This window comes from Crinia signifera, chromosome 6 (assembly GCF_055691185.1).
Source record: "Crinia signifera chromosome 6, ASM5569118v1, whole genome shotgun sequence".
NCBI classification, from domain to species: Eukaryota; Metazoa; Chordata; class Amphibia; order Anura; family Myobatrachidae; genus Crinia; species Crinia signifera.
Genome location: NC_139222.1, coordinates 291,523,182 through 291,549,836, shown reverse-complemented (window position 1 = coordinate 291,549,836; position 26,655 = coordinate 291,523,182). Strand labels below are relative to the sequence as shown.

The 26,655-nt window shown below is 44.0% G+C and overlaps 2 protein-coding genes across 2 annotated transcripts in view; both read left to right on the top strand.

The window, feature by feature from the left end:
* The window catches only part of GRK5 (G protein-coupled receptor kinase 5), a 149,813-nt gene that overhangs the window by 4,726 nt on the left and 118,432 nt on the right, over positions 1-26,655 (top strand). The window lies entirely within an intron of this gene.
* LOC146009493 (uncharacterized) lies at positions 17,756-21,823 on the top strand. Its single transcript, XM_083149923.1, has 7 exons — positions 17,756-18,053; positions 18,130-18,229; positions 18,510-18,635; positions 18,855-18,962; positions 19,149-19,364; positions 19,566-19,604; positions 19,817-21,823. Exons 1-7 carry the CDS (start codon positions 18,048-18,050, stop codon positions 20,869-20,871), a joined length of 1,650 nt encoding a protein of 549 aa, XP_083006049.1. The 5' UTR covers positions 17,756-18,047; the 3' UTR covers positions 20,872-21,823.

The window sequence follows — 26,655 nt, the reverse complement described above, 5'->3', positions numbered from 1 at the left end:
AAGAACTAATTCTTATAAAATGTAATCGTGGGTGCGAGGTCCCAAAAACAATTATATAAAGAAGGTTCAATATTTGACACTTTGCGCAGGATGACGGGAACGGAACACCTATGTGACTAGGGCTGAGGACTCGAGTGGGCACAAAGAGAGGACCCGGTGTGATCAGGGGTACTGAGCTGGGACCCGGATGCATGATGGGTAGAAGCCTCAGCTTCTGTCTGAGTGGTATACTATGTATCTGTGCGCCCGTATCAGCGTTGAGGAGAACGTTATCCCCTATACAGGTCTACTTATCCGATTCTGCATCATGTGGATGGGTTGGGATAAATTTAATCAAAATTGCATTGCAATCTCTTATATATTTAGCCAGATCTGTCACTCATCCCCTGTGTATATAACATTCCTGCCCAGCGGGATACACAAACCCCCCCCCCCTAGGGAAAAGACCAGTGTTCTATAAACCACCACCCCCTTGACATCACCTCCCACCGCCCAGCCAGGGCTACCAGTACACGCCCACCATATTACTCCAAAGCCACCAGGTGAGCGGCACACACCCCCCTCTGCCAGCACCCACCCCCCCCTTCCCGTGATTCACGAATCCCCCCCCCGTGACCCTGCCCCGCGACCCCCCTTCCGCGATTCATGGCCACCCCTGCATCTTTCCGTGATTCGCAGCAAGACCCCCCTCCCCGGGCCCCCCTCCCATGATTCGCGCCCCCTCTCGCAATTTGCGGATCCCCTCCCGCGATTCGCGGACCCCCGCGACCCCCCTCCTGCGATTCCCGTGATTCGCGCCCCCTCCTGCGATTTGCAGACCCCCGCGACCCTCCAGCAATTCGCGCACCGCGCCTCCCTCCCACAATTCACGGCAAACCCCCCCCCCCCCCCCGTGACCCCCCTCCTGCGATTAACGGCGCCCTCCCACAATTCGTGACCCCCCCCAGCCCCCCTCCCGCAATTTGCGGACCTCCGCGCCCCCCCTCCCGCGACTCTAGACACACACACCCCCCCTTGATTCACAGCACCCCTGCGCCCCTCCCATGATTCACGGCACCCCCGCGCCCCCTCCCCACGATTCACGGACCCCTGCAACCCCCCCTTCCACGATTCACTGACCCCCACAACCCCCCTCCCGCAATTTGCGGACCCCCCCTTCCCGCGATTCACGCCCCCCCCCCTCCCAAGATTTGCGGACCCCCGCGCCCCTCCCGCAATTTTCAGACCCCCATGACCCCCTTCCGGCAATTCCACCCCCCCCCCCCCCCAGTGGACCCCCGCGACCCCGCTCCTGCATTTCGCCACAAGCAGGTGCCGCCCCTAGGTGGGAAATCCGGCCCTAGCTGCTGAGCTGCAGGTTCCCCCACTGCCAGAAGTGTCCCCACGGTCCTCTGCACCAGCGCCACAACTTTGATCAATGTCTTGCCCACATACCACTATTATACAGCCTCCTGCTCTCATGCACGCTCACTCCCTCCCAGTGTGAGGAGACGCTCACCCACTGCCGGGAGCTGCATACTGTCCCCCACCCTCCTCCAGTTCTAGGGATGCCATTAGACCAATGATTTCAAATCATCGATGGTTTATGGCCGATGTTGAATACTTTTGCCATCGATGTGGGAGGACCAGATGGTTTCCCTACATCGATGGCAAAGCCGCATTTATCAAGCAATATTTGCGGTTAAATCCCCGAAAACATCCGTTTTTTGGGGGTTCACCGCAAATATTTAGTATCCCCCAAATGTATTAAAGGGGGACCGCAGCAGGGATCGGAGATCCCTGCTGCGATCCCCCCCCCCCTGCAGTGCCACCGGCCGCATCCCCCATAGGTTTCTATGGGGGATGCAAAGCTGCCCGATGTATCAACATTGGGCAGCCCGGCATCGCACCCCTGCCATTGTAATGTGGCGATAGCCCATTGTAGCCTATGGCTTCACTTCGCACTGCCCGAGTAGGGCAGTGTGGTAAGAGGGGTCGGCGGGGGTCCACGCATAACCGCGCATGCGCTGACCTCCCGGCTTCTGGGTTAGGGCTTCGCAGGGACGGGCTCCTATCAGAGCCCTGTCCCTGCGCCCTTAATATTGATAAATTGCCCCGATATGATCGCATTTTACAATGCGATCCTGGGCGGTAATATTCCGCCCAAGATCGCATTGTAAATGTGATCATGATATATGGGCCCCTATATTCTCTAACACATGTACACACATTACAGAGAGCGTATCAGTCACATCAGTCCCTGCCCCAGAGGTGCTTACACTCTATATTCCCTATCACATGTACACACATTACAGAGAGCGTATCAGTCACATCAGCCCCTGCCCCAGTGGTGCTTACACTGTATATTCCCTATCACATGTACACACATTACAGAGAGCGTATCAGTCACATCAGCCCCTGCCCCAGTGGTGCTTACACTCTATATTCCCTATCACATGTACACACATTACAGAGAGCGTATCAGTCACATCAGTCCCTGCCCCAGTGGTGCTTACACTCTATATTCCCTATCACATGTACACACATTACAGAGAGCGTATCAGTCACATCAGCCCCTGCCCCAGTGGTGCTTACACTCTATATTCCCTATCACATGTACGCACACATTACAGAGAGCGTATCAGTCACATCAGTCCCGGTGCTGCTTACACTCTATATTCCCTATCACATGTACACACATTACAGAGAGCATATCAGTCACATCAGCTCCTGCCCCAGTGCTGCTTACACTCTATATTCCCTATCACATGGTACACACATTACAGAGAGCGTATCAGTCACATCAGCCCCTGCCCCAGTGGTGCTTACACTGTATATTCCCTATCACATGTACACACACATTACAGAGAGCGTATCAGTCACATCAGTCCCGGTGCTGCTTACACTCTATATTCCCTATCACATGTACACACATTACAGAGAGCATATCAGTCACATCAGCTCCTGCCCCAGTGCTGCTTACACTCTATGGAGGTTATTCTGGTCGGAGCGGCCAAACGTGCGTACGTTCGCCATTACCGCACGCTAGCCGTACGCGGCCGTTAGGGTTAAGTCCACCCACAAATCAGCCGCTTACGTACAGGCAGAAATAACGTAGAAGGGGAGTGGCGTACAAATGAGCGTACGGCAACGTACGCGGACGGGCCAGCCCTTGCACTCCGACAACAGGCGTACAACTGAGCGTACGGCGCCGTGTACGGCCGTCTTTCCTCCGTCTCCCCACCGACTTCTTGCGGAGATCTGAGCGTACGCCAGTTTGCACGGACGGGTCCCTATTGTTTTCAATGGAAAACTCAGCTTATGTCACCGCTCGTGAGAGTGAGCGTACGTCCGTGCACGCTGGCATACCCTTCACATATATGGACCTGCAAATCTTGCCTCTCAACTACTAATCTGACAATTGATTAATTAATCTATTTGTTATTCACTTATTGTTTTCTATTAACTCAATTGTCTACCTTAATAAAGACCTAATAAAACTACATTTGAACCCTCATTACATGTATATTTGTTATGTTCTAATGTGGCATTTTAATCACTATCTATGTGTCCCCATATTGCTGTTACTTTTAAATCAAGTTATGTTGGTGTTTCTGTATATGTACTAAATTATGTACGTAATTACTTTGTCCAAAATGTGTAACATGTATACCTACCCTGATGTTATGTGTGATGTTTTAATCGAACAACATTAAACATTCATGCATTTTCACTATGTGTTATTTTACTCAAAAACACACACATTCACACATCAATCATTACCCCTCACCTCAAATTACAAGTATAACTTACAGTACACATCTGTATGTGCCTACCCTTACACGCCCTCTAACATATTTATTATTAAAAACACAGGCAATTTCGAACTGTAATCCAACTTTTATTTTATACCAAAAAAAAAGGGGGGGGGGATAAATAAAAAATTAAAGGCGGGCCTCCAGAAGCCCAAAAAGGAGCTGGAGGTAGACAAGGGTCAGCATTATTTCCCGCATTATTGCTGCCACCTCCTCCTGCTGCTGTTCAGTGTCTGTAATGAAGGGATAAAACAAAAAATTAATATATAACAGGGGTTCCCAATCTTTTTTGATTCACGGCACCCTAGAGAATCAGAATTTTTTTCACGGCACCCCTAGGTCCCAAAAAAATTAATTAGATTGGGTTTATATGCGATTCTTAGTGGCAGTTATGTGGTAAAGGGCAGTATTTGCTTCTGTTTGTACACATTCTATGATTGGCAGCCCCCAGCACTGGTTTTGCTCATAAATAATTAACCATTAATAATTTGAGTTGGTCCTAGACCACCAAGCCGCGGCACCCCTGCATGTGTCCCGAGGCACCCCAGGGAGCCACGGCACACAGTTTGGGAACCACTGATATATAACATACACAAATGTTTGTTGTATTTGTACATAATAAAAAGTTCAGAGTTATGTGTGAAGGCCACATACATTTAGAAACTACATTGAAGATGGGTCTGCTGTAAACACAGTACTAAAAAAAAATATGTTAACACACACATACTGTACATAGTAAATAACATTAATTCAATTACTCCTTCATCAATGAATGTATGCTGTATCCCAATTGGTACTTTGGTTTTGGGGGACTCTCCTCTAACCTATATATATATATAGACAGGGGGTTGGCGGCACTCGGAATAATAATAGACACCATATATATATATATACACACACCACATGAAAAGCCTGTGTTTGTCCCTCTGCCCCTTACTCTGGAGGAGACCTCACAGTCCTAGTGCTGCCTCTGATTAAAAACCCTCCTATGACTAAGCTGCTGCTGCTGTTCTCCATGGACCTGAGAAGCATGTAATGAGCTCCACCAATCAGAGCTCAGCACAAACTTCTCAGCCTCTGTCCTCTGGTGCAAAGTGTCATGGGACTTAGTCAACTCCCAGAAATGCACTGCACACTTGTGCAATCAGTGTGCCTTGCCTCCCGATGCTCAGCACCATAAATCATTGTCACATTGGCAGATAGGTGAAGCTGCAGCACTACCCCACCCATGCACAAAACATTTAGCTAAAAAAAACAAACATAACTTAAACATTTTCTTTAAAAAAAAAAAAAATGACAACCACAGGGGGCCCCTAGCTAGAGGGGGTCCCAGGGGCACTGACCCCTTGCGCCTCCATTATAATCTGGCCCTGTGTTGCACATCATGCTGGGAACTGGAGTTACCCAACACCTGGAGCCACATAACTACCACACCACTAATGTCGGATATCTCATTGGATGTACTGTTATGTCAATTATTCAAGGGGTGAGGCATGGCCACACTCAAAAAAACCACCAAGGGGAGCCTTGTTCCTGGAGAAGGACAGGACACACCTCATGGTCGGCCTGCAGTGATATGTTGCAACTAATGTTGATGTTGGATACACATATGTGGTTGTTGTGATTGTTTATGTGTAGAAATGTGTAGGTCAACATTAGACACATTATTTACTTACGGCTACTTGAGCCATCCTGGGCGCCGCTGGTTGGCTGTGCAGTGGTTGGGGGGGGCAGGAGCAAGGAGGATGGTCCTGGTGTTTGGACCGAGGTAGTGGGTGTGACTGGGGAGTGGAGAGGTTTGGGGGTGGGTGGTGGAGAGGTGTAGGGGGGTAGGAAATGGGGTGGGGGGGGGGGGGTTGTGGAGGGGGTGGGGGTTGTGGAGGGGGTGGGTTGCGGAGGGGGTGGGGGTTGTGGAGGGGGAAGGGGATGGGGAAATGGTGTGGGTCCAAACTGCACCCATTGTCTCCAGTGTTGGGGAGGGGGTGTGGGTTTGGGAGGGGGTTGTGGAGGGGGTGGGGGTTGTGGAGGGGGTGGGGGTTGTGGAGGGGGAAGGGGATGGGGAAATGGTGTGGGTCCAAACTGCACCCAGTGTCTCCTCTTCTTCCTCCTCCTCCTCTTCCTCCTCCTCTTCTCCTCCTCCTCCTCCTCTTCCTCCTCCTCTTTCTTCTCCTCCTCCTCCTCCTCCTCTTCCTCCTCCTCTTCTTCCTCCTCCTCCTCTTCCTCCTCCAGGGCTGCCTGTTCCCGGGCTGCCTGGTCCCGGGCTTCCATACGTGCCCTTGCCCGTGCTAAAATGTTCATGTTGATGGCATAGAAATCGAAGATTGGGTTTCATAAAAAAGGGGGAAAGAAAAATTCACATTAGTCATGCTCATAACCTTCAAAATTATCATTGCTGTGATATTTCAGACATTTATCATGCAAACTATTTGATATCCTACACCCAAAAACTGATCAACTACTTAAACCCCCCCCTATACACCCCCTATACACCCATATACACCCCCATACACCCCCCATATACCCCCCATATACACCCATATACACCCATATACACCCCCATATACCCCCCATATACACCCCCATATACCCCCCATATACACCCATATACACCCCATATACCCCCCATATACACCCCCATATACACCCCCATACTCAGGAACATATTTATAAAAAGTACACAAAACATTGCTAAAAAACGCTGACATACTAGTAATCAAAACTTACATCGGGCAATATGGCGGCGAAGGCTGCTGAGAAGAACCGGCTGCCGCCGGCGCAGGTCTGACCAGCGCCGCTCAACCTGCCCCAGGCTTCTGCGGACGCCGGTCGTAGAGAAGATCAGGCGGCGGGCAGCAGTATACGCCCGCCGCTTGTCGGCATTGCTGACATATGGGCCCCTGGGCCCCAGGTGACGGTCCATCACGTCGACCAGGGCCAACAGCTCAGGGGTGGAAAATGGCCTAGCTCTGTTGGAAGTCATATTGGCAATGGCGCAGTTATTAATTGCAGGTACATATATCACTTTTGGTGCTTGCTGATTGGTGTAAAAAATTGTTTGTTTGGTATTAACTTTATTAATCCCTCTTACAGTAACAAACTGGATGCGAATAGAAACTTACGCGGACCGTTCCGATATACACACACCACAACCAACAGCATAAATTCAATGAAGAGAGAAGTACTGTACTTACAGTGCGCGGAAAATAATACACGCAACCCTCTACTTATAACTACGCTGCTTAAAGGGGGCACGATACACCGATATGCATGGAGAGGAGTACTGTATTTACAGTGTGCGGAACATAATACACGCAACCCTGTAGTCATAACTACGCTGCTTAAAGGGCCACAATGCGACATGTTGCTGTATGACAATTTCATACACATTACATATGTAAGGAAAGCATTGTAACGTGATGTTTTGAAATGTGACTCACAAGGCATACACGAACTCCAACAGATACCAGCTGACAACACTCATCATTGGAATGACAGGTGCACACATTTCACGATGTAGCCCACAATGCTCCACAACCTGTGTATATACATATACGGGTGATTGATCAGGTGCATTGAGACCTGCGTAATTTAAGCGGTAATTATCGGCGGGAAATATCGGCGTAAATTTGCATCTACCTTGCGGGAAAAAATATACGCCCCCTTGTTCGTGGCGGGAGATTAACATATAAATATTCAGTCAGATGCAGCCCACAATTGCTGCAAACATGTCTGACTCAGACGATTCCGCAGCTGAGGACGCTCTGCAGAGAGCTACAGCAGAATCCCTGCTTGATGCACTCAACAAGAGGGAACAGGAGCGGAGAAGGAGGGCCCAAGAGAGGAGTAGCCTGCAAGATCAAGCGGGCTCCTCAGTAACAGGCCCTGGTGAACCTCCACCAGCTCCACAAGGGCCAAGCAACCAGCCAGAACAAGAGGTTGCATCTCTCCAAACAGGTGTGACCCAGCAGGTGCATGGTGAGAGAACTGGGGCCACCAGAAAACGAGCTGCAACATCTAGGGTGAGGACTGAGCAGGATACCACCTCCAAAAGGAGAAACCCTGCATTTGTAGAGGCCGAAATGCGAATTCTAGTGCCCAGGGCACGCGAATGGATTGAATTGGCAACCAGGAAGCCGGGTGCCAGTGCAAGGAGAAACCTTTGGGAGAAGATCACAGAGGAAGTGAACCAGGTGGCACCAGTGGTCAGAACTTGGGACGCGGTGAAGAAAAGGTTAGTGTGTTTGTCAGGGCAATTTTTCAGCAGTCTCCAGCAGGAACTGAGGCCCTTATTGTAGTTCACTCTTTCTGGCCAAATATTTCTTAGATGGACAAAACCATGTGCACTGCAGGTGAGGCAGGTGTTACTTGTGCAGAGATAATCAGATTTGGGTGGGGTTTTACACCTGCCTCACCTGCAGTGCACATGGTTTTGTCCATCAAAGAAATATTTGGGCCGAAAGAGTGAACTAGAATAAGGGCCTCAGTTCCTGCTGGAGACTGCTGAAAAATTGCCCTGGTCTTTGTCCCCCTGATAATGTCATATGTGTGTACATATGTTACATGTATGTTTTGAGACTAATAGAAAGGTGTGTTTGTAGATAGTGCTACACTTCAATGTCACATGTGAACACAACCATGTCTAATAACCCACATTGATATATGAAACATGCACCATTGGTGTGATGTGAGGTTATGGGCACAGTTCTGCTCATGTGAAGTATGTGATGGGACAAGAGAAAGTGTGTTTTTGAAAGAGTTGTTGTAACATGTTCCATATGATGCTAATGAAACAAGAATGAGCAAACTGTGCACATGTAGCTGGTGAGAAACTACACATCCCAGTATGCCATTCCATAGTTAAATTACTCCATAATAACCACATTGTCAAGCTATGGTGGAATGTGTAGTTTCACACCAGGTGGAGGTGCCTAATTTGGCCATGGATGATGTCATTTCTGCATAGTGATGTATGTATGTGCATTTAGTGGCCTAATGAATGAGATGAGACACTGAAATGCCTCCTAATTGAGACATGAATGTGTGTGTGGGACACATATGGCCAAAAAACATAAGATCACCCACACTAGGAAATGTCACGTAGCTAGGGGTACCACATAGTCCCTTTAATTCCGGACACATATTAATTACACAGGTTCTGTGGCTGGCTGACTTCAAGACTCCACTTCACCTAATTTAAAACTGCCACAGAACCGGTGTAAGTAACATGTGTCCGGAATTAAAGGGACTAGGTGGTAACCCTACACGTAGCACAGTGGTGCACATATCTCATGGTGATATTTGTATTTTTAAACTTGTAGGTGGACTGACTTCAAAAGTGCACTGAAGAGGAAGATGACTGACCGTTACAACCACAGCATGTCCACCGGGAGAGGTCCTATGCCTGACCATTTGGAGTATACCCCCCTGGAGCTGGACTCCTGTGACGTGATCGATGTGGGGGAGATCAGGGGGATCTCCAATATGGACAGTGAGCTCCCGGCGGAGGTCTTTGATGCTGCGTTTGATGGTAAGTCACAGTAATGCATTGTATTTAGAAAGATATTTTTTATTGCGTATGTGATGGTGACATTGTTTTCAATTCTTATCCTAGCTGAAGCAGAAAGCCAGGATGTACCGGCAGCATCTTCCTCTGCAGAGCCACAGGTGGAGCGAGTGGTCCAGCCTCCACCAAGACGTCGCCCCCAGCCCCAGCCACAGGAGACATGGAATGAGAGCCTGTTGGTGACGCTGGACAGGATCGAGCAGCAAGGGGTGGATGCTGCGATCCGTCAGCAGCAGGTGGCGGATTTTCTGGCGGAGTGGAAGGCCACAAACCAGCTGCAGGTTGAGGCGTTGAACCGCATTAATGAAACTCTGGCGGCTGGCATGCTAAGCATTGGCCAACACCTCAGCCGCCAGAATGAACTTCTTGCGGAGCAGCTGTCCACCGCCAGGTCCCTAAGGGACAATCCCCCATCTGCTGCCCCACCCCAAGCTGCTCCCCAACCTTCCACCTCGGCTGACCCTCCTGTGTCGACTAGGGGAAGACGCCGAAAGCCAGCTGAGCCAAAGGCCCCTGTCCCCAAGGCCCCATCTAAAAGGGGCAAAAAAGGGCCCAAATGAGACCTGGTTCACTTCCTCTGTGGTTGTAGCCCAAAGGTTTAAATTGCACTGGACATCCGCTTCCTGAGTTGCCCATCGATCCATTTGCGTGCCATGGGCATGAAAGTTCGTATTTTGACCTCGACAAATGCAGGATTTTTTTTTTTGGTGGTGTGTATCTTGCTTAGTATTCACCCTGGTTGTTGCAGTACGTATTCTGGTGTCCCCATTTCTTTCACCATTGCATTTGCAGGGTAACACATGTTTGGAGATATGCAACCTCTTGTTCTGGCTGTTTTATTATTTGTGTGTCTATTTTATTTGTTTATTTGATTTCTCACATTAAAGTGTCAAGCTGTGATGCTGAACAGCAAATAAATTTATTTTACAAATTAAATCTAAATTGTGGTATGTGTCATTTCTTGTGTGAAACAAATACTAGATTTATGTGTACTTACTGACCAGGGTATTTTTGAACATTTGTGGAAGTGTGGTCGAAGTTTCCCATGTGTAACCCTCTCCATGGCCATTCCCATGTTCCTATCCAACTTTTCCCTGCTAATTAGTTTGTGTCAGCACATGTGCAGAGCAACTTAATAGGTGAGAAAGCAGTTTGTGTGCAGGTGAGGTAGCTCCTACAGTAGTAGGTAAAAGCAGGTCCAGAACAATGCTTTCCTCATGGAGTGGGTGAGGCAGACAAACAAGGGTGAAAAGGTACATTTGTGTAGGAATGCATATGTGTCCTCCCTAAAAAAAGATGTGTGAATGGCCCAAACATGATAAATTAGCTTGTGAACAAACATGCATAAGTAGATAAGGCACACTTTTTCTTCAAACTAATTGGTTTTGACAGGTCCACGCCCCTTTTATACAGGTTGTCCACGCCCCCATTTATCCGCGTTTGATATGTCTGATATCAAGCCCGTATCACGTTTGATATGAAAGTGGTATAAATAATATTAACCCCCGTATTAAAACATAATTGGTTTGATTCTGTAACTTCATACACTGATATTGGCTATGTGAAAATATGGTATACAACAGAGCTATAATTCGTAGAACTGTAGATCTGTTGTATACCATATTTTTCTAGGAATATGATATGCGTATCGGATATAAATCAACAGTGGCAATGTGATTTGGTATAGCTCATAGATCTTTCACAGTGAATAATACAGGCAGATCATTACCAACTATAATAACACTTACCTTAGAACGAGCCAAAAGCGCTACAACGGAGTGTCGACCAACCGTGTATCAAAAATAAATAAAATAAAAATAAAAAGTTATATTCCACACGATAACTTCCACATCATCTAAGGACCTTCTTGCTTTTAAAATAAATGAAATATCCGAGTACATAACAAAGAGGTCTGGGTATACATATGTTATGCATTTAAAGACAGGGTCCTGAGAAATGGCATATTGTTTTACACACACGTCAACCCATTTTGACTGATGATTGTAATTTTCAAAAGTAATTTTAAACACCGGATTCCATAGGCTTTGAAGACGTTGATATTTACGTATGACGCAATTAGCGTAGACAGCACAGCAGGGTTGGTAACAATTATATTCATTAGAAAGCTCATACCTCTGAAAAAAACATTTTCACATGACTATCAGTTTAATTAGGTTAGACAGAACAAAGAAAGGCCATGAAATCTTTGCAACAGAGCATGAGTGGCATCTAGTGGCCATGTATTGCAGTTGCAAGCAAGTTCCAGACGGAGCTAGAGACTACAGAATTAACTTAAATATATTATATTTAACTGAACATTATCAATGCTGATAAATAAAGGATCTATATAAAGTATATATATATATATATATATAACTCACTCCACGGCGGCACTCCAAGGTCGGAACAAAAAAGTCGACACACACTGTATGTGTTCAACGTTTCAGTGCTGTGCACTTTTATCAAGAACAGTGTAACAAATAATACATGCAAACTTACCCCCATATATAGCAAACTCACTCTGAAGAGACGCAGATTCCGCTCGTGCCTGCACGCTGCGGGTCGCACGGTTCTGACGTCATACATCCCTAACCCACGTGAACCTGTTGCTAGGCAACAGCTGTAAATAACACAAAAGATTTTTTATAATGAATAAAGTGACATATAGTGATACAATATAAGTAATTTCAAGTTATGCGCACAACAGTTTAAAAGCAGTTTAAACGGAAAATTGCCTTCTACACATTCAGAGTGAGACCACTCATTCATACGTGCCGAAGCCCCGGCCACGTCACTCATTCACCCGGCTGCCGGAGGCAAATAGTAGTACTAATATGGATGAAGTTAACTAAAAAGACAGGTGTCTCTGCCGGACACTAAGTCTATATAAAAAAAATGGGCTTTATGATAGGCTGTGGCCGTAGCTTCTTGCACGCAATGAGCTTGAAATATGCAATAATAAAACGGGTCAATAACCTAATGCATAAGATCGTGATACAATTTCATAGCAATTTCATAACTGTAAGGATGCTTAGAACTAAATATGACTATAGGATGTATCTAATTCAATCTCCTACATAACAAATGTAAAAAACCATAAAGGGTCATAAAGAATCAAAAGCAACCATAAATCATCAGCGTAAAAAATCATTATAGAAAACAATGTAGACCTAATGATTCATTGAGTCCCCTGGGTGCCAGGGTTCCCAATCTCTCAATCCATGCTGATTCCCTTTGCAGCAAAAGAATACTCCTGTCTCCCCCTCGTTTAAGGGGTGGGATGTGGTCGATGATCATGTATCTAATAGCTGTAATGTTATGTTTTGCATGTGCAAAGTGTCTAGCAAGCGGTTGTTCACTATCTCCCTTCACTAACGCTGCTCTAATTGCTGAACGATGCAGCGCCATTCTCTCCTTGAATTGGCGCTCGGTTTTGCCAACATATTGTAACGAGCAGGGACAGGTAATAATATATATTACGAATCTCGTAGTGCATGTCAATCGATGATTAATAGTGAATTTCTTCCCAGAAAAGACCAAAGATGAAAGAAATGCATTGAAGGACTTGTCTGCTTATGATGATATAATAATCAGACAATCTGATAAAGGGGGTGCCTTAGTGGTACAAAATTTGGCTGATTATAAACAAGAAATTACAAGACAACTTTCGGATACACGTACCTACAGAGCATTGTCATCTGACCCGACGAGCCGATTCAAGAAGGAACTTGATACACTATTACAGAAAGCTTGTGTGGAAGGAATTATCAATGACACCATCAGAAAATGCCTGACAGTGGATAAACCCATCAGGCCTCTACTTTATACTCTGCCAAAGATTCATAAAAATCTGCTGACACCACCGGGTCGACCGATAATATCGGCGAGAGGATCTATATTCCAACCTATCTCTATTTATCTTGACGGATACTTACAGCCAATTATACAGGCAAAGCAATCTTGCCTTAAAGACACCACTGCCTTATTAACTGCTTTAAGATCTTTTGTCGACATACCGGATGATTGCCTGATGTGTTCGGTCGACGTGTGTAATTTATACACCTGTATACCGCATCATGAGGGCCTTGCAGCTGTTCAAAGAACATTGACGGACAACCCCTTGTACACTGGTCCTAATCTAATTTTTTTCATGCAGTTACTAGAAATGGTTCTTAGCAAAAATTATTTTTACTATGATGGGGAGTTCTTTCTACAGACAGCCGGGGTTGCAATGGGAGCGAATGTGGCTCCGGCATACTCTAATATTTACATGTTTCATGTTGAAAATGATATCTTTTTTTCTAACCCCAACATAGCAGACAAAGTATACGCATACTTTAGATATATAGACGATCTGCTGATATTCTGGAAAGGTACGGAAATTGAGTTCACCACACTCATAGAAGAACATAACGCCACTGATAGCCCAGTCAAACTGACATACCAGGTCAGCAAAGACAGGGTTAACTATTTGGACGTCACTATTTCTAAAGATTCAGAAGGGTTACATACCAGCATATTCCAGAAACCCACAGACAGAAATAATTTGTTGCTAGCATCCAGTGCACATCCCCAAAGTCTCAAACAAGCTCTCCCATACAGCCAATTTTTAAGAGTTCTGAGAATCACTAGCGATAGAGCACTGGCCATTAAAGCGTTGGATGACATGTGCCAGAAATTCTATGATCGTGGGTACGATAAGAAACTGGTACAAGAAATGAGAACAAAAGCACTTAAAATACCTAGCTGCCAGCTTATGGGTACTTTACCCAACAAAAATAAAGAGAAAAAACAGACAAACAAATTTGTCTGGCCCAACACCTTTAACCATCAATCCCCTAAACTAACTAAAAAAATCAAAACTTTTTGGCCAGTAATCAACACCGACCCCAACCTACATTTACAGGGTATGCAACTTATGCCAGCTTATCGCAGGAATAAAAATCTGCGCAATTACCTGGTAAAAACAGATGTCACTGAGATGTCTAAGAAAAAACCTACTACATTCTTAGGTACCCCCAAAAAAGGCTTCTTCCGATGCCCTAATTGCACCACCTGTGGATTTTTGCAGACAGGTAATACATTCAATCACCCCTTTTCTGGGAAGAAATTCACTATTAATCATCGATTGACATGCACTACGAGATTCGTAATATATATTATTACCTGTCCCTGCTCGTTACAATATGTTGGCAAAACCGAGCGCCAATTCAAGGAGAGAATGGCGCTGCATCGTTCAGCAATTAGAGCAGCGTTAGTGAAGGGAGATAGTGAACAACCGCTTGCTAGACACTTTGCACATGCAAAACATAACATTACAGCTATTAGATACATGATCATCGACCACATCCCACCCCTTAAACGAGGGGGAGACAGGAGTATTCTTTTGCTGCAAAGGGAATCAGCATGGATTGAGAGATTGGGAACCCTGGCACCCAGGGGACTCAATGAATCATTAGGTCTACATTGTTTTCTATAATGATTTTTTACGCTGATGATTTATGGTTGCTTTTGATTCTTTATGACCCTTTATGGTTTTTTACATTTGTTATGTAGGAGATTGAATTAGATACATCCTATAGTCATATTTAGTTCTAAGCATCCTTACAGTTATGAAATTGCTATGAAATTGTATCACGATCTTATGCATTAGGTTATTGACCCGTTTTATTATTGCATATTTCAAGCTCATTGCGTGCAAGAAGCTACGGCCACAGCCTATCATAAAGCCCATTTTTTTATATAGACTTAGTGTCCGGCAGAGACACCTGTCTTTTTAGTTAACTTCATCCATATTAGTACTACTATTTGCCTCCGGCAGCCGGGTGAATGAGTGACGCGGCCGGGGCTTCGGCACGTATGAATGAGTGGTCTCACTCTGAATGTGTAGAAGGCAATTTTCCGTTTAAACTGCTTTTAAACTGTTGTGCGCATAACTTGAAATTACTTATATTGTATCACTATATGTCACTTTATTCATTATAAAAAATCTTTTGTGTTATTTACAGCTGTTGCCTAGCAACAGGTTCACGTGGGTTAGGGATGTATGACGTCAGAACCGTGCGACCCGCAGCGTGCAGGCACGAGCGGAATCTGCGTCTCTTCAGAGTGAGTTTGCTATATATGGGGGTAAGTTTGCATGTATTATTTGTTACACTGTTCTTGATAAAAGTGCACAGCACTGAAACGTTGAACACATACAGTGTGTGTCGACTTTTTTGTTCCGACCTTGGAGTGCCGCCGTGGAGTGAGTTATAGATACCTGATCTCAGGTTTGGAGGAAGGCACCAGGCAAGTTACAGCACTAAGCACTTTGGAGTGCCGGCCAGACGCCAGATATATATATATATATATATATATATAGCTATATACAGTATATATATATATATATATATATATATACTGTATATATATATATATATATATGTGTGTAATGTGATGGTATCATTATATTATGTGATGAATAAAATATGGATAATATGCTATATTATTTAAATCAGATATATATATATATCTCAATCAAATTACACAGGTGTAGTGGATAAGGTATATATTTTAAATTAAAAAGCATACACATATATATATAGATGAAGAAAAGGAGGTTTCAGGGGTGCGCCAAATTCATTTACACATACATATACAACAAATCTGTTGATCAATCATATAGAAGTCCAGATGGTATTTGTAAAAAGATTTATTCGGGAATCTTCCAAAATGATGACAAAGGCCCATATATATATAGGGCTTATGTATGCTGTTGTTGATGGGGAGCCATATCTGACATTTATTTAATAATAAGAATAAGGGTTTTTATTCAGGGGCAATTTAGTGTCATTTTATCGAGCTAAATATTCTGAACACAGCTGTGTTTTGTACAATATGCTATATTATTTAAATCAAATATATATATATATATATATATATATATATATATATATATATATATATATATATTTGTTATGCCTGTCTATGACTTTGGAACACAACTCATGAATATTCAAATGAGACAAATGCAACACAGATGTGTTAACTGACTGAAACGTATAAATATGTTCTCCATGGGACCAGACAACTACCAGGGATCTGCCACACATTGAGGTTGAAGGTCTTCACACACACACACACACACACACACTATTCAAGACAGAGAACTTGAAGTTTTGTTCCAGAACAGAGGGTAAGTCTAATTTAATTTTCTAAATAAATATATATATATATATATATATAGTTGCTGCTGCATGCATTGTATTGTAATGTATTAGGAGTACATGCTGGCATACTGGCTGCTTGTGGTTAATCATTTATTTAGGAAGTGGTTAGTGTATTGTGGCCTGTACATTATACATATTGCTTTTAAAAATACTTTAAACAATCTTAAAATATAGTTTGCTGCTGCATGCATTGTATTGTAATGTATTGGGAGTACATGCTGGCATACTGGCTGCTTGTGGTTAATCATTTATTTAGGATGTGATTAGTGTATTGTGGCCTGTACATTATACATATTGCTTTTAAAAATACTTTAAACAATCTTAAAATATAGTTTGCTGCTGCATGCATTGTATTGTAATGTATTGGGAGTACATGCTGGCATACTGGCTGCTTGTGGTTAATCATTTATTTAGGAAGTGATTAGTGTATTGTGGCCTGTACATTATACACATTGCTTTTAAAAATACTTTAAACAATCTTAATATATAGTTTGCGGCTGCATGCATTGTATTGTAATGTATTGGGAGTACATGCTGGCATACTGGCTGCTTGTGGTTAATCATTTATTTAGGAAGTGATTAGTGTATTGTGGCCTGTACATTATACATATTGCTTTTAAAAATACTTTAAACAATCTTAAAATATAGTTTTCTGCTGCATGCATTGTATTGTAATGTATTGGGAGTACATGCTGGCATACTGGCTGCTTGTGGTTAATCATTTATTTAGGAAGTGATTAGTGTATTGCGGCCTGTACATTATACATATTGCTTTTAAAAATACTTTAAACAATCTTAAAATATAGTTTGCTGCTGCATGCATTGTATTGTAATGTATTGGGAGTACATGCTGGCATACTGGCTGCTTGTGGTTAATCATTTATTTAGGAAGTGATTAGTGTATTGTGGCCTGTACATTATACATATTGCTTTTAAAAATACTTTAAACAATCTTAAAATATAGTTTGCTGCTGCATGCATTGTATTGTAATGTATTGGGAGTACATGCTGGCATACTGGCTGCTTGTGGTTAATCATTTATTTAGGAAGTGATTAGTGTATTGTGGCCTGTACATTATACATATTGCTTTTAAAAATACAGTGTATTGTGTTATTACAATTTACAGTTCGTTAATGTTAGTCATCGCAGATTATGTTATTACGGCTTTGATATTTATAAATAGCTTCATTTTAATATTGTATCATTGTATTATACATAATGATTTTAAATAATGAGTGTAATTAATTTTTATTGGCTGAACTATAGAATACAATGTCAGAATGTATTCATAGATGTGTTTTTTTTTTTTTTTTTTTTTGTGAGAGCGTTAATAGTATTATGCGATTTTGTGCACGCAAATTTCGTTATGGATACTTACAGTTATCTTTTATTATCAACAGTGATTGTTGCAGAAATTGACTTTGAACTATAAATATCACCGCAACTTAAGCTACTGTATCAATTAACAAAACATCAACATGCAGGTGTGTATATGATATTTACAATAGTTTAACAATATCTTATTGTATTGTTATTTCAACTTATTATTATTTATTACAGAGAAAGGAATACAAAACCATTAATGCAAATAAAATAAGTCTCAGAGATTTTCAAGAGTTACCCAGCTTCCAACAGCCGTCAAATGAGCAGACAAATACATGTAAGTTTACAGATCAAAGACACATTGTTGTTGCTAGGGCATGATTTGTTAAGGCACAGGGGGCTATTGACAGTGGTTATAAATGTTACTCTGTTGGTGTTAATTATTATTACCAGGCTCAGATGTGTTAGTCACAGGTTCTGTTAAGACAAGCGCCCTATTGGTATTAATGTTACATGTGTTGATTGTATTTTTCGTTCTACAAAATTGTTGTGTTAATTTTTATTTTATTTTTTATGTATATATTATTTTTTATTAAATTGTTAATCCCATAAATCAGTTTCAGATGTCACAAATGACGCATCTGAAGTTGGATCATTTGGTTCGGATTTCACAGTCGGTCCGGATCTGACGACATTCGAAAACCCATACGCCGCATACTCTGATTTGTCCGAGTCGCAAAAATGTAGGTGTTTATAAGCCGTCAAAAATGTGATGTATGTTAAAAGAAATATACGGGGGCGTGTCTAAATTTCCAAAAATATGTCTCTCACACTCTCACTCTCTCTCACGCTATCTCGCGCGCACTCTCTCGATCTCTCTCATATATATATGTATATATATAGCCTGTTATATTCATTTTTATACCGCCTGTGATATTAATGTGTTATTTGTTCTCTGTTAGTATCACCAATTATGTCGAAAGCTGATGCAGAACACATAATGGATGATCTCTGGAATTTACCATCGGCAAAACACTATAAACAGCTATACCAGAACCCGGCTATACAAGGTGAATTTTGACATATGGCTAGCGGTGTTTTTATAATGTGTTTTTGTGTTAAATGTTGCATATCGCCGCAAAATCATGAATAGTGTCCACAGGGGATTGTTGTTATCATGACTTAAATGGCGTTTTTTTTTTTTTTTTTTTTCAAGTCAACGAATGTGTCGTTAATTGATAATATATGTATTACAGATGCCATAGCTAGCCGGTATGAACCTACGGTACCTAGGGCCGATACGTGTGAAGCGGGACCATCCGGATACAGAGAACCGACAGCGGGTGTTGGATCAAACGCCAAACAACACAACAGCTTGGCTAAAGGTGCAAAAAGACCCCAGATCAGCGATCAAGCTTTCTGGTCATTGTTTAAAGGAACCATGCCGGCACAAACCTTTGACAAATACCCGTGTATGTTTATTTATTTGGTTTCTTATATAGCACAACATTTACCATTGTTCTTTACAAATGGAAACCACAGGTATTAAACAGACTGTGTAGACGTAAGCCGACAAGGAAGGTGGGGGTTGGGAGGTGGGACTGAAGGTGTTATAAAGCGACTGTCTTTGTGGCCGCGTATGTGTAACTAAAACAGTGTGATTTTTATTACAGTAGGAACCACGCCGATGGAAAGATCTGGCAAATATTCAGGTGTGTAATGTAATGTTTATTTAGTTTCTTATATAGGACCGCGTTCATCATTGCTCTTTACAAATGGAAACCACCGGTATTAAACAGTCTGTGTAGATGCAAACCGACATGGAGGGGTGGGTGTTTTGGGAGGCGGGCCTGAAGGTGTTATAAAGCGGTTGTCTTAGTGTCCGCGAATGTCTAACTAAAACGTTGTTATTTTTTATTTACAGCGGATCCGCGACAATTTGCAAAAATGATAGCCGCGGCAGGGGTTGCTCAACCACTCAATGCTGAAATGGATGGGGGAGAATCCGCTAAAACGGTGATCGACCCACAACGCCAAGAAAATGTATCAAGGGCCGAGATCATGGCCACCGAGCGCGACGATTTCAAGCCAAGCAAGCGGAGAATTTCAAAAAGTCGAACCGATCAAGAAAACAATGCCGATTTATCAGACCTTAAAAGAAGGTTGAAATATTCGGAAGGTAGACCCATGAGAAAAAGAATTGCATTACAAACAGTGCCAACCGTGAGTAATGTGGATTACCCGCACGCATTTACAACACCTGCAACACCTACTGAATCCGACATTGACATTGCCGGTAATACAAAGACTGTGAAGACTCGTAAAACTTTACGACTGTCAAGAGAGAGATACACCCCGCTGACGGATGATGATGTCATCGTAATTTCAGACACGCAGGAACATCATACTGCAGAAACGCAAAGCGTGGTCAGTAACACGCCGGCAGCTACATTATCCGCTAATGATGAGGACTTAAATGGGCAAACATTTTTTATCACCCCTAGTGAAGAGTCAGTCTCAGATACACCACAGAATGATGATGAGGCTGTAACATCTGTAGCCGGGATCCCTGATAAAGTAATGGGTGATGATTACACAAAACTACCCAGTGTTTTTACCACGGTCGGCGAGGCAACCGCATCGGGCGGTGCGGATGCCCCGCCGACCGTGGTATCGACAGACATAGTTGATGGGGGTCAGAATGTGGAACAATTAGGACAAGATGCGGAAATACAATACTACGCGGTCATGGGGAGGATGCGTGAGCATATAGGGTACATGCGTAGAAATGTCAATACCATGTTGAACCGTATAAAAGATGAGCTTTATGGTTCAAAAAAGAAGCCAGAGATCATTAAAGAACTTGTAGAAATGTACATGAATGTAACATCAAATCATATAGCAGAGACCGTGAGGACTAGGGATTTTATTAAAGCGAACATGTATCATTTTGCCGAGATAATTGAAACGGATCCGTGACTAGGCATGGTGGGTTATGGGTTGAAACGTAATTTACATGTGTGTAAAAAAGCCCCAAGAATTAAAGCAAATGTACCGTGCAAAATCTCACACTTATTTCGCCGTTCGAAAATAAAACAGGCTTTAAAATGCATATACAGGCTGAGAAAGCGTAAACAACACAGGGTGCGAGGCACACCCCCAACCCCGGGTGCACAGGCTGACAAATCGCCGGACCAACCATCACCGGGTGACGTTGCGTCACCTGACAATGTTGAACACCCCGCAACGCCCAGGCATAATGACATAGATGGGAGAGCGCCACCCGGTGATGGTGAAGGTCGGCGAGATGTGTACTTAGAAGCGGTTAACAGGTATGAGCGACACCATCCTAATTTCAGAGCTATTGAGTATCATAATCATTTTCAATTTGTTAATTTGGAAAGAGTTACATCATTTGCAGAGGGTGTTGAAGCCGTACACAATGCTATACAGGTTATGATTGATGAATTCATGGTTGGTGTTGACCCTAATGATCGTGTACAGTTAAGATTGGAGGGGGGTGGTTTACACAACGCCATCTACTCACACCGAAAGCCGCAAGAATCATTAGACGCTGTCAGTTTCTTGAATCAAATTACAAACACTCTTCAAAGTAACGCGGAATTCTTATTAGGCACGGGTTTAAGGTTTGTGATCACTGTTTTTAGAAATAGAGCGGGTGGGGCCCTAACTGGTCGCGGCCTTAGACGCATTCCATACAGCTTAATTATAGAAAGGCGCAGAAGACACCTGTATGATTTCAACAATACGCACAATTATTTGTGCTTTGCGGCATCGATCTGCAAACTTCTGGATAAAGGTAATGCCACAGACGCTGAAATACACGATCGGGCGCTTCAAATTCATAAGGATTTGAAACTATCGATCGATAAAGCAGTCAGCTTTAGCGACGTTGTTGTTTTTGAAAAACACTTAAAAAAAAAATTACAATATTATATCATAATAATCGTTCTTGGCATTACTATTCTTCAGATTCGCGCTACGGTGATACCCTGTATGTATTATATCACGATTCACACTATTATGGCCTGATTAATATCTGCGCATTTCTCGGATCGAGATTTTTCTGTTCCTTATGTAATCGAACTTATGAGCGCAAAAATAGCCACGATTGTCTTTTCTTTTGTAAGGCTTGTCACAGACAAGCGTGCGCTGATGATGGGGCTTCCGCATTAAGATGTTCGGTTTGTAGGGTGTTTTGCAGATCGCGTGAATGTTTAGAGGAGCACAAATCCTTAGCTTTAGATCGCAAAATATCCTGTCTTGAACATGTTTATTGCGACAGGTGTTGTCTCTACCGTCGCAGGTCTCATGAGTGTCAGGGGCTAAAGTGTTCTACTTGCAAGGCATATGTTGATGGGTTTGCGGATCATTTGTGTTACATACAGCCCATCAAAGCGGAAGAACCCACCACCAAATACATCTTTTTTGATTTCGAATGCATGCAGGAGACAGGTATACATATACCAAACTACTGTTACGCTCTCACATTAATGGGTGAGAAATCCTGGGAGTTTAAGGGCAAAGGTTGTATCGATGATTTTGTAAAGACGTTCATGAAACCAAAATTTGCGCATTACACATTCATAGCCCATAACGCTGGGCGGTATGATGCGTATTTTGTATTGAACAAGATCATCAAAGAACGGTATACAGTATCCCTCATCTCTAATGGCGGAAACATAATGTGTATCACAATAAAAGATCTGAAGATTAGGTTTATAGACTCTCTCAATTTTCTCCCCATGAAATTGAGCAGATTTTCAAAGGCCATGGGATTTGATGGCGTTAAAGGTCATTTCCCGCATTTTTTTAACACAGCCGATAACCAAAATTACATAGGGGGCATGCCATCAATAGAATATTTTGGCCTACAACACATGATGCCTGAGGAGGCCGCTGATGTTACAGAGTGGTACGAAAAAAACAAACACAAGGTGTTTAATTTTCAAAAAGAATTAATACGATATTGTAAAGAGGATGTCAGAATATTGCAAAAAGGGTGCGCAGCTTTCAGATCAGCCGTTATAGACATGACAGAACAGGAGTTTGTAATAGCTGCTGAGAAAAAAGATGTAGCCGTTAAACGTCACGTTGATCCATTCCAACTGACGACTTTAGCGTCGGTTTGTATGGCTATGTATCGTTGTAAATATTTACAGGCAAACACATTGGCTCTTGTACCGGGTGATAACTATCACAAGACCCAGAAGCGTTACTCAACACCAGCCATACAGTGGTTAATGTACATAGAACACAAAGAAGGTGTGAGTATAAGACACGCTTTACAAGGTGGTGAGAAGAAAGTCGGTAGATACAATCTGGATGGTTACGCCGTGATTAACGGCGTGCCAACCGCTTTTGAATTCCAGGGGTGTTTTTATCACGGTTGTGACAACTGTTACAAAGCCGATGATGAAAACAATCTGACTAAAACAACCTACGGTCAACTGCGGCACAAGACACAGTTAAGGATACAATTCCTTAAACGGTGTGGATTTCAGATAAGGGAGATGTGGGGGTGTGAGTGGAAGAAAATGAGGGAGACTGATGAGGAGTGTCACGGACCCACCGGTCGCCTGCTCCGATACGTCAATCTGAGCAGCGCCGGCCGTGACTGGGGTTCACTCAGGACACTCGGGTCCTTTCCTTGAGGTACACTGCCACCAGCCAAAACCTGATTTTAGCGCCTGAAACTGCGCAAGGGGCGGCTTGGCTCGCCCCTGACCACACAATACAAGATAACAATGGTAACGTTTTCCAGCCTTTCTCTTATGAGGCTAATGAGTCTTAAGAACACAGAACCAGGACTGAGAATATGTATTATTTATTCCTAGAAATACTACAGAGCTTTAGACAAAAATAGTTACAAGATTTTACAGTGATTTTAAAAGTACACACGAGTTTTAAATGCAATTTCAAAAATAAAAAGGGAAAAAAGACAGAACCTATCTTACACTTAAATACAGATCCTGACGTGGGGGGATCCTCCACAAGAAATCTCTCGTCGCCTACAGCCTGTTTTGCTAGACCCCCAGGTAGTGACACTGACTATAGGGAGAAGGGTCTTGTTATACCTTGCAGACTCCCTCATCCCTCCCACCCTTGGGATTTTTAACCATTCCCTTGCTGAGCCTAGTGAAGGTCTCCAGATATAGGATCTTTCCCATAAAGAATTTCTCCCTGCTTTGAAGTAGATTTTATACATTCCTCAAGTGATAAGAGGTCATTTAGTGCAGGGCCAGAGCCACTTTGGCCGGTTGGCTGGACACTATTGCTCTCCCCCCCAATCTGGTTTATGAGGGGTCTCAGATCTTATCTTACATCCTAACTCCAGAGGAGTCCACAGATGGCTACACTCCCTGGGTCACCAATAGTCCACACACATAATACATGACATGTTCTGATCTCCCACATAATAATCACAGGCGGCATGATTTTACCAAACATACCAGACATACATTGATTGCACAGATAATCATAACAGGAGGCATACGTTAATTTGATCGATCACCTGATCTGATCGTTACACCTCCCCCTTTTAAAATGGCGCACAGAGGCGGTGACCCACGTCACCGTCTCATCGGTGCGCTATTAACTACATCACCTGGACAGGTAGCAGTGGTCTCTGTGCTGAGACAGACTGACACTGATTCTGCGGGATCTGTACTAACATTTCCCTATACTTGAAACCACCTGACCCATAGTCTGTGAGCACACTGATATAGTGGAAGCTGTGTCCCCCTTTTCCATCCTGGCTGGCATTGACACAGCCCACCACAGCTGTGCGTCGAACTCCTGGGCATGGATTCTCCCCTGCAGCTGGCAGTTTGGCCTTACTCACTGAGATCAGTACCAGACCATTCCGCCACACCCCAAATGGCCATCCCCTTGGGACTCGTAACTCGGCACGTTTAACTATACCACAGGTGTGGGGCATTCTCCCAGCACTATATACAGACTTAAAAATGTCTTCCCAGCACCTCTCCTGAGCTGACTGACCCCCCCTCCCCTTCACTGGGGGGAAGGTCCACTCACTCAACACCTCACACCTCATCCTTTTGTGAGGAGATTCGCCCTCTGTGTCTGTGTGTGTGAATTGTGAAGGGGGGCACGTTTCTGCAAGGGGGAATACCAGCAGGTCCTTGTCCCCTGTCTTGGGAACATCCCAGCTCAGCTTTCCTGAGGTTAATATAGCTGAGTTTACCTGTGCTTCACGGGCCCTACCACCCTTCTGGTTACACACAGCAGCTTCCCTACTAGCCACTGGCTCTATTCCTAAAACAACCCTCTCACTGTACCCAGGGGTATCTTTCCCACTTCCCAGGTATGGGGCAGCCTGTGCAGGGTTGATTCTCAGTTCTGCGTGGAAAGCCAAGCTTTCCATGGCAGTCCAGGACACCTTCCTGAGCCTGACCTTCCCTCCCAGACCCGCAGGTTCTGTGGCTGGGGTGGTGCCACTGAGGTTCTCAGGAGAGGCATCCGTTATCCAGTGATGCTGGAAAAATGCACTCTCTGGAGGGTTCTCAGTGTCTGGAGGGAACCCCTGCGGTGCTCCTGTATCTGTGTTTGTGTGGCTACAGTAAGGAGGGGGGTTTGGGGGGAAAGCTGCAGTAAGGGACACTCTCTCCCTATCAGACATGCCTACAGTGCACACAGGACCCACCAGGTCACTTATTATACCTGGTACCACATTTCCCACATTAGAGCAAGACATCACATTATCAACAGTAACATCAATATCATAACCTGGGGAGACATCCTGCAATACCTGCAAATTAGCCTGTGCATCTTCCACAACACATGGGACCCATCCTGCTGGCTTACAATTGCACCATGGCAACCCCGCTATATCTGGATCCCATTGTCTCTGAGCAGGAATGGGGTTATCTGAGCATGTTGTCACCACTAACTTATTGTCAGGTACATGCTCTGCCTGCAACCAACTCAGATCGGTCCCATTTGTGCAGTTAGCGACCCCATGCCCGATGTCACAACCAGACATCACTGGAGGAACAGGGTTAACTTCTAGCACAGCAACCTTAATGACATCACCATCAGCACTCCTACCACTGGTGAGTGAGGGTGTCTCATTCCCAACTAGATTAGGGCATTCATTTAACCCCACAAACTGGCAAGGAGTACCCACTATACCTGTCTCTAACTCACCCTCCACCTCTACCGAAGGTACGGCACTATCACAGATCATCCCAGGGGCTTCACACAAAATAACAACATTGCAATGTTCAGCATGGTTACATACTACCTGAGATGCATCATATGGTTCAGAAGGGTTAGCGACAGATATGTGTGGAGTTAATAAAAGTCCCACATCAGTAGTCCCACACATACTTGTGTGCATACAGTCAGAAAGTCCCATTCCTATTTCCGACATAGTCTCTCCCCTGCATACTTTCACTATGCAGCCAGCCGCTTCCGGCAACAAATCTGGAGCAACGGGAGGGAACATGCTGCTCACATCTTCCAGCAGTTTAAACTGGGCCTTGTGATGTGAGGTCTCTGGAACAGGTTCCATGACTGCTGTAGTAGGCAGAGGCACCTTGTCCTGGTGGGGCATTCCTGGTGAGAGCAAGCTGCTGACATCCTCAGATTCTGCTTCTCCCAACCGTTTAAACTGGAACTCTGCTTCCAGAGCTGGTAGCAACAGCTGTTCTAGGCGACGCCACTCCACACCTATCCGGCGGCACTGATCCCCCCAAAATGGGGTATCCAGCTTTCTCC

Coding starts and splice junctions, on each gene's coding strand:
- LOC146009493 (XM_083149923.1), top strand. Junction 18,636..18,854: donor TTTGTCCGAGTCGCAAAAAT/GTAGGTGTTTAT, acceptor GTTCTCTGTTAG/TATCACCAATTATGTCGAAA. Junction 19,365..19,565: donor AACCTTTGACAAATACCCGT/GTATGTTTATTT, acceptor TTTTTATTACAG/TAGGAACCACGCCGATGGAA.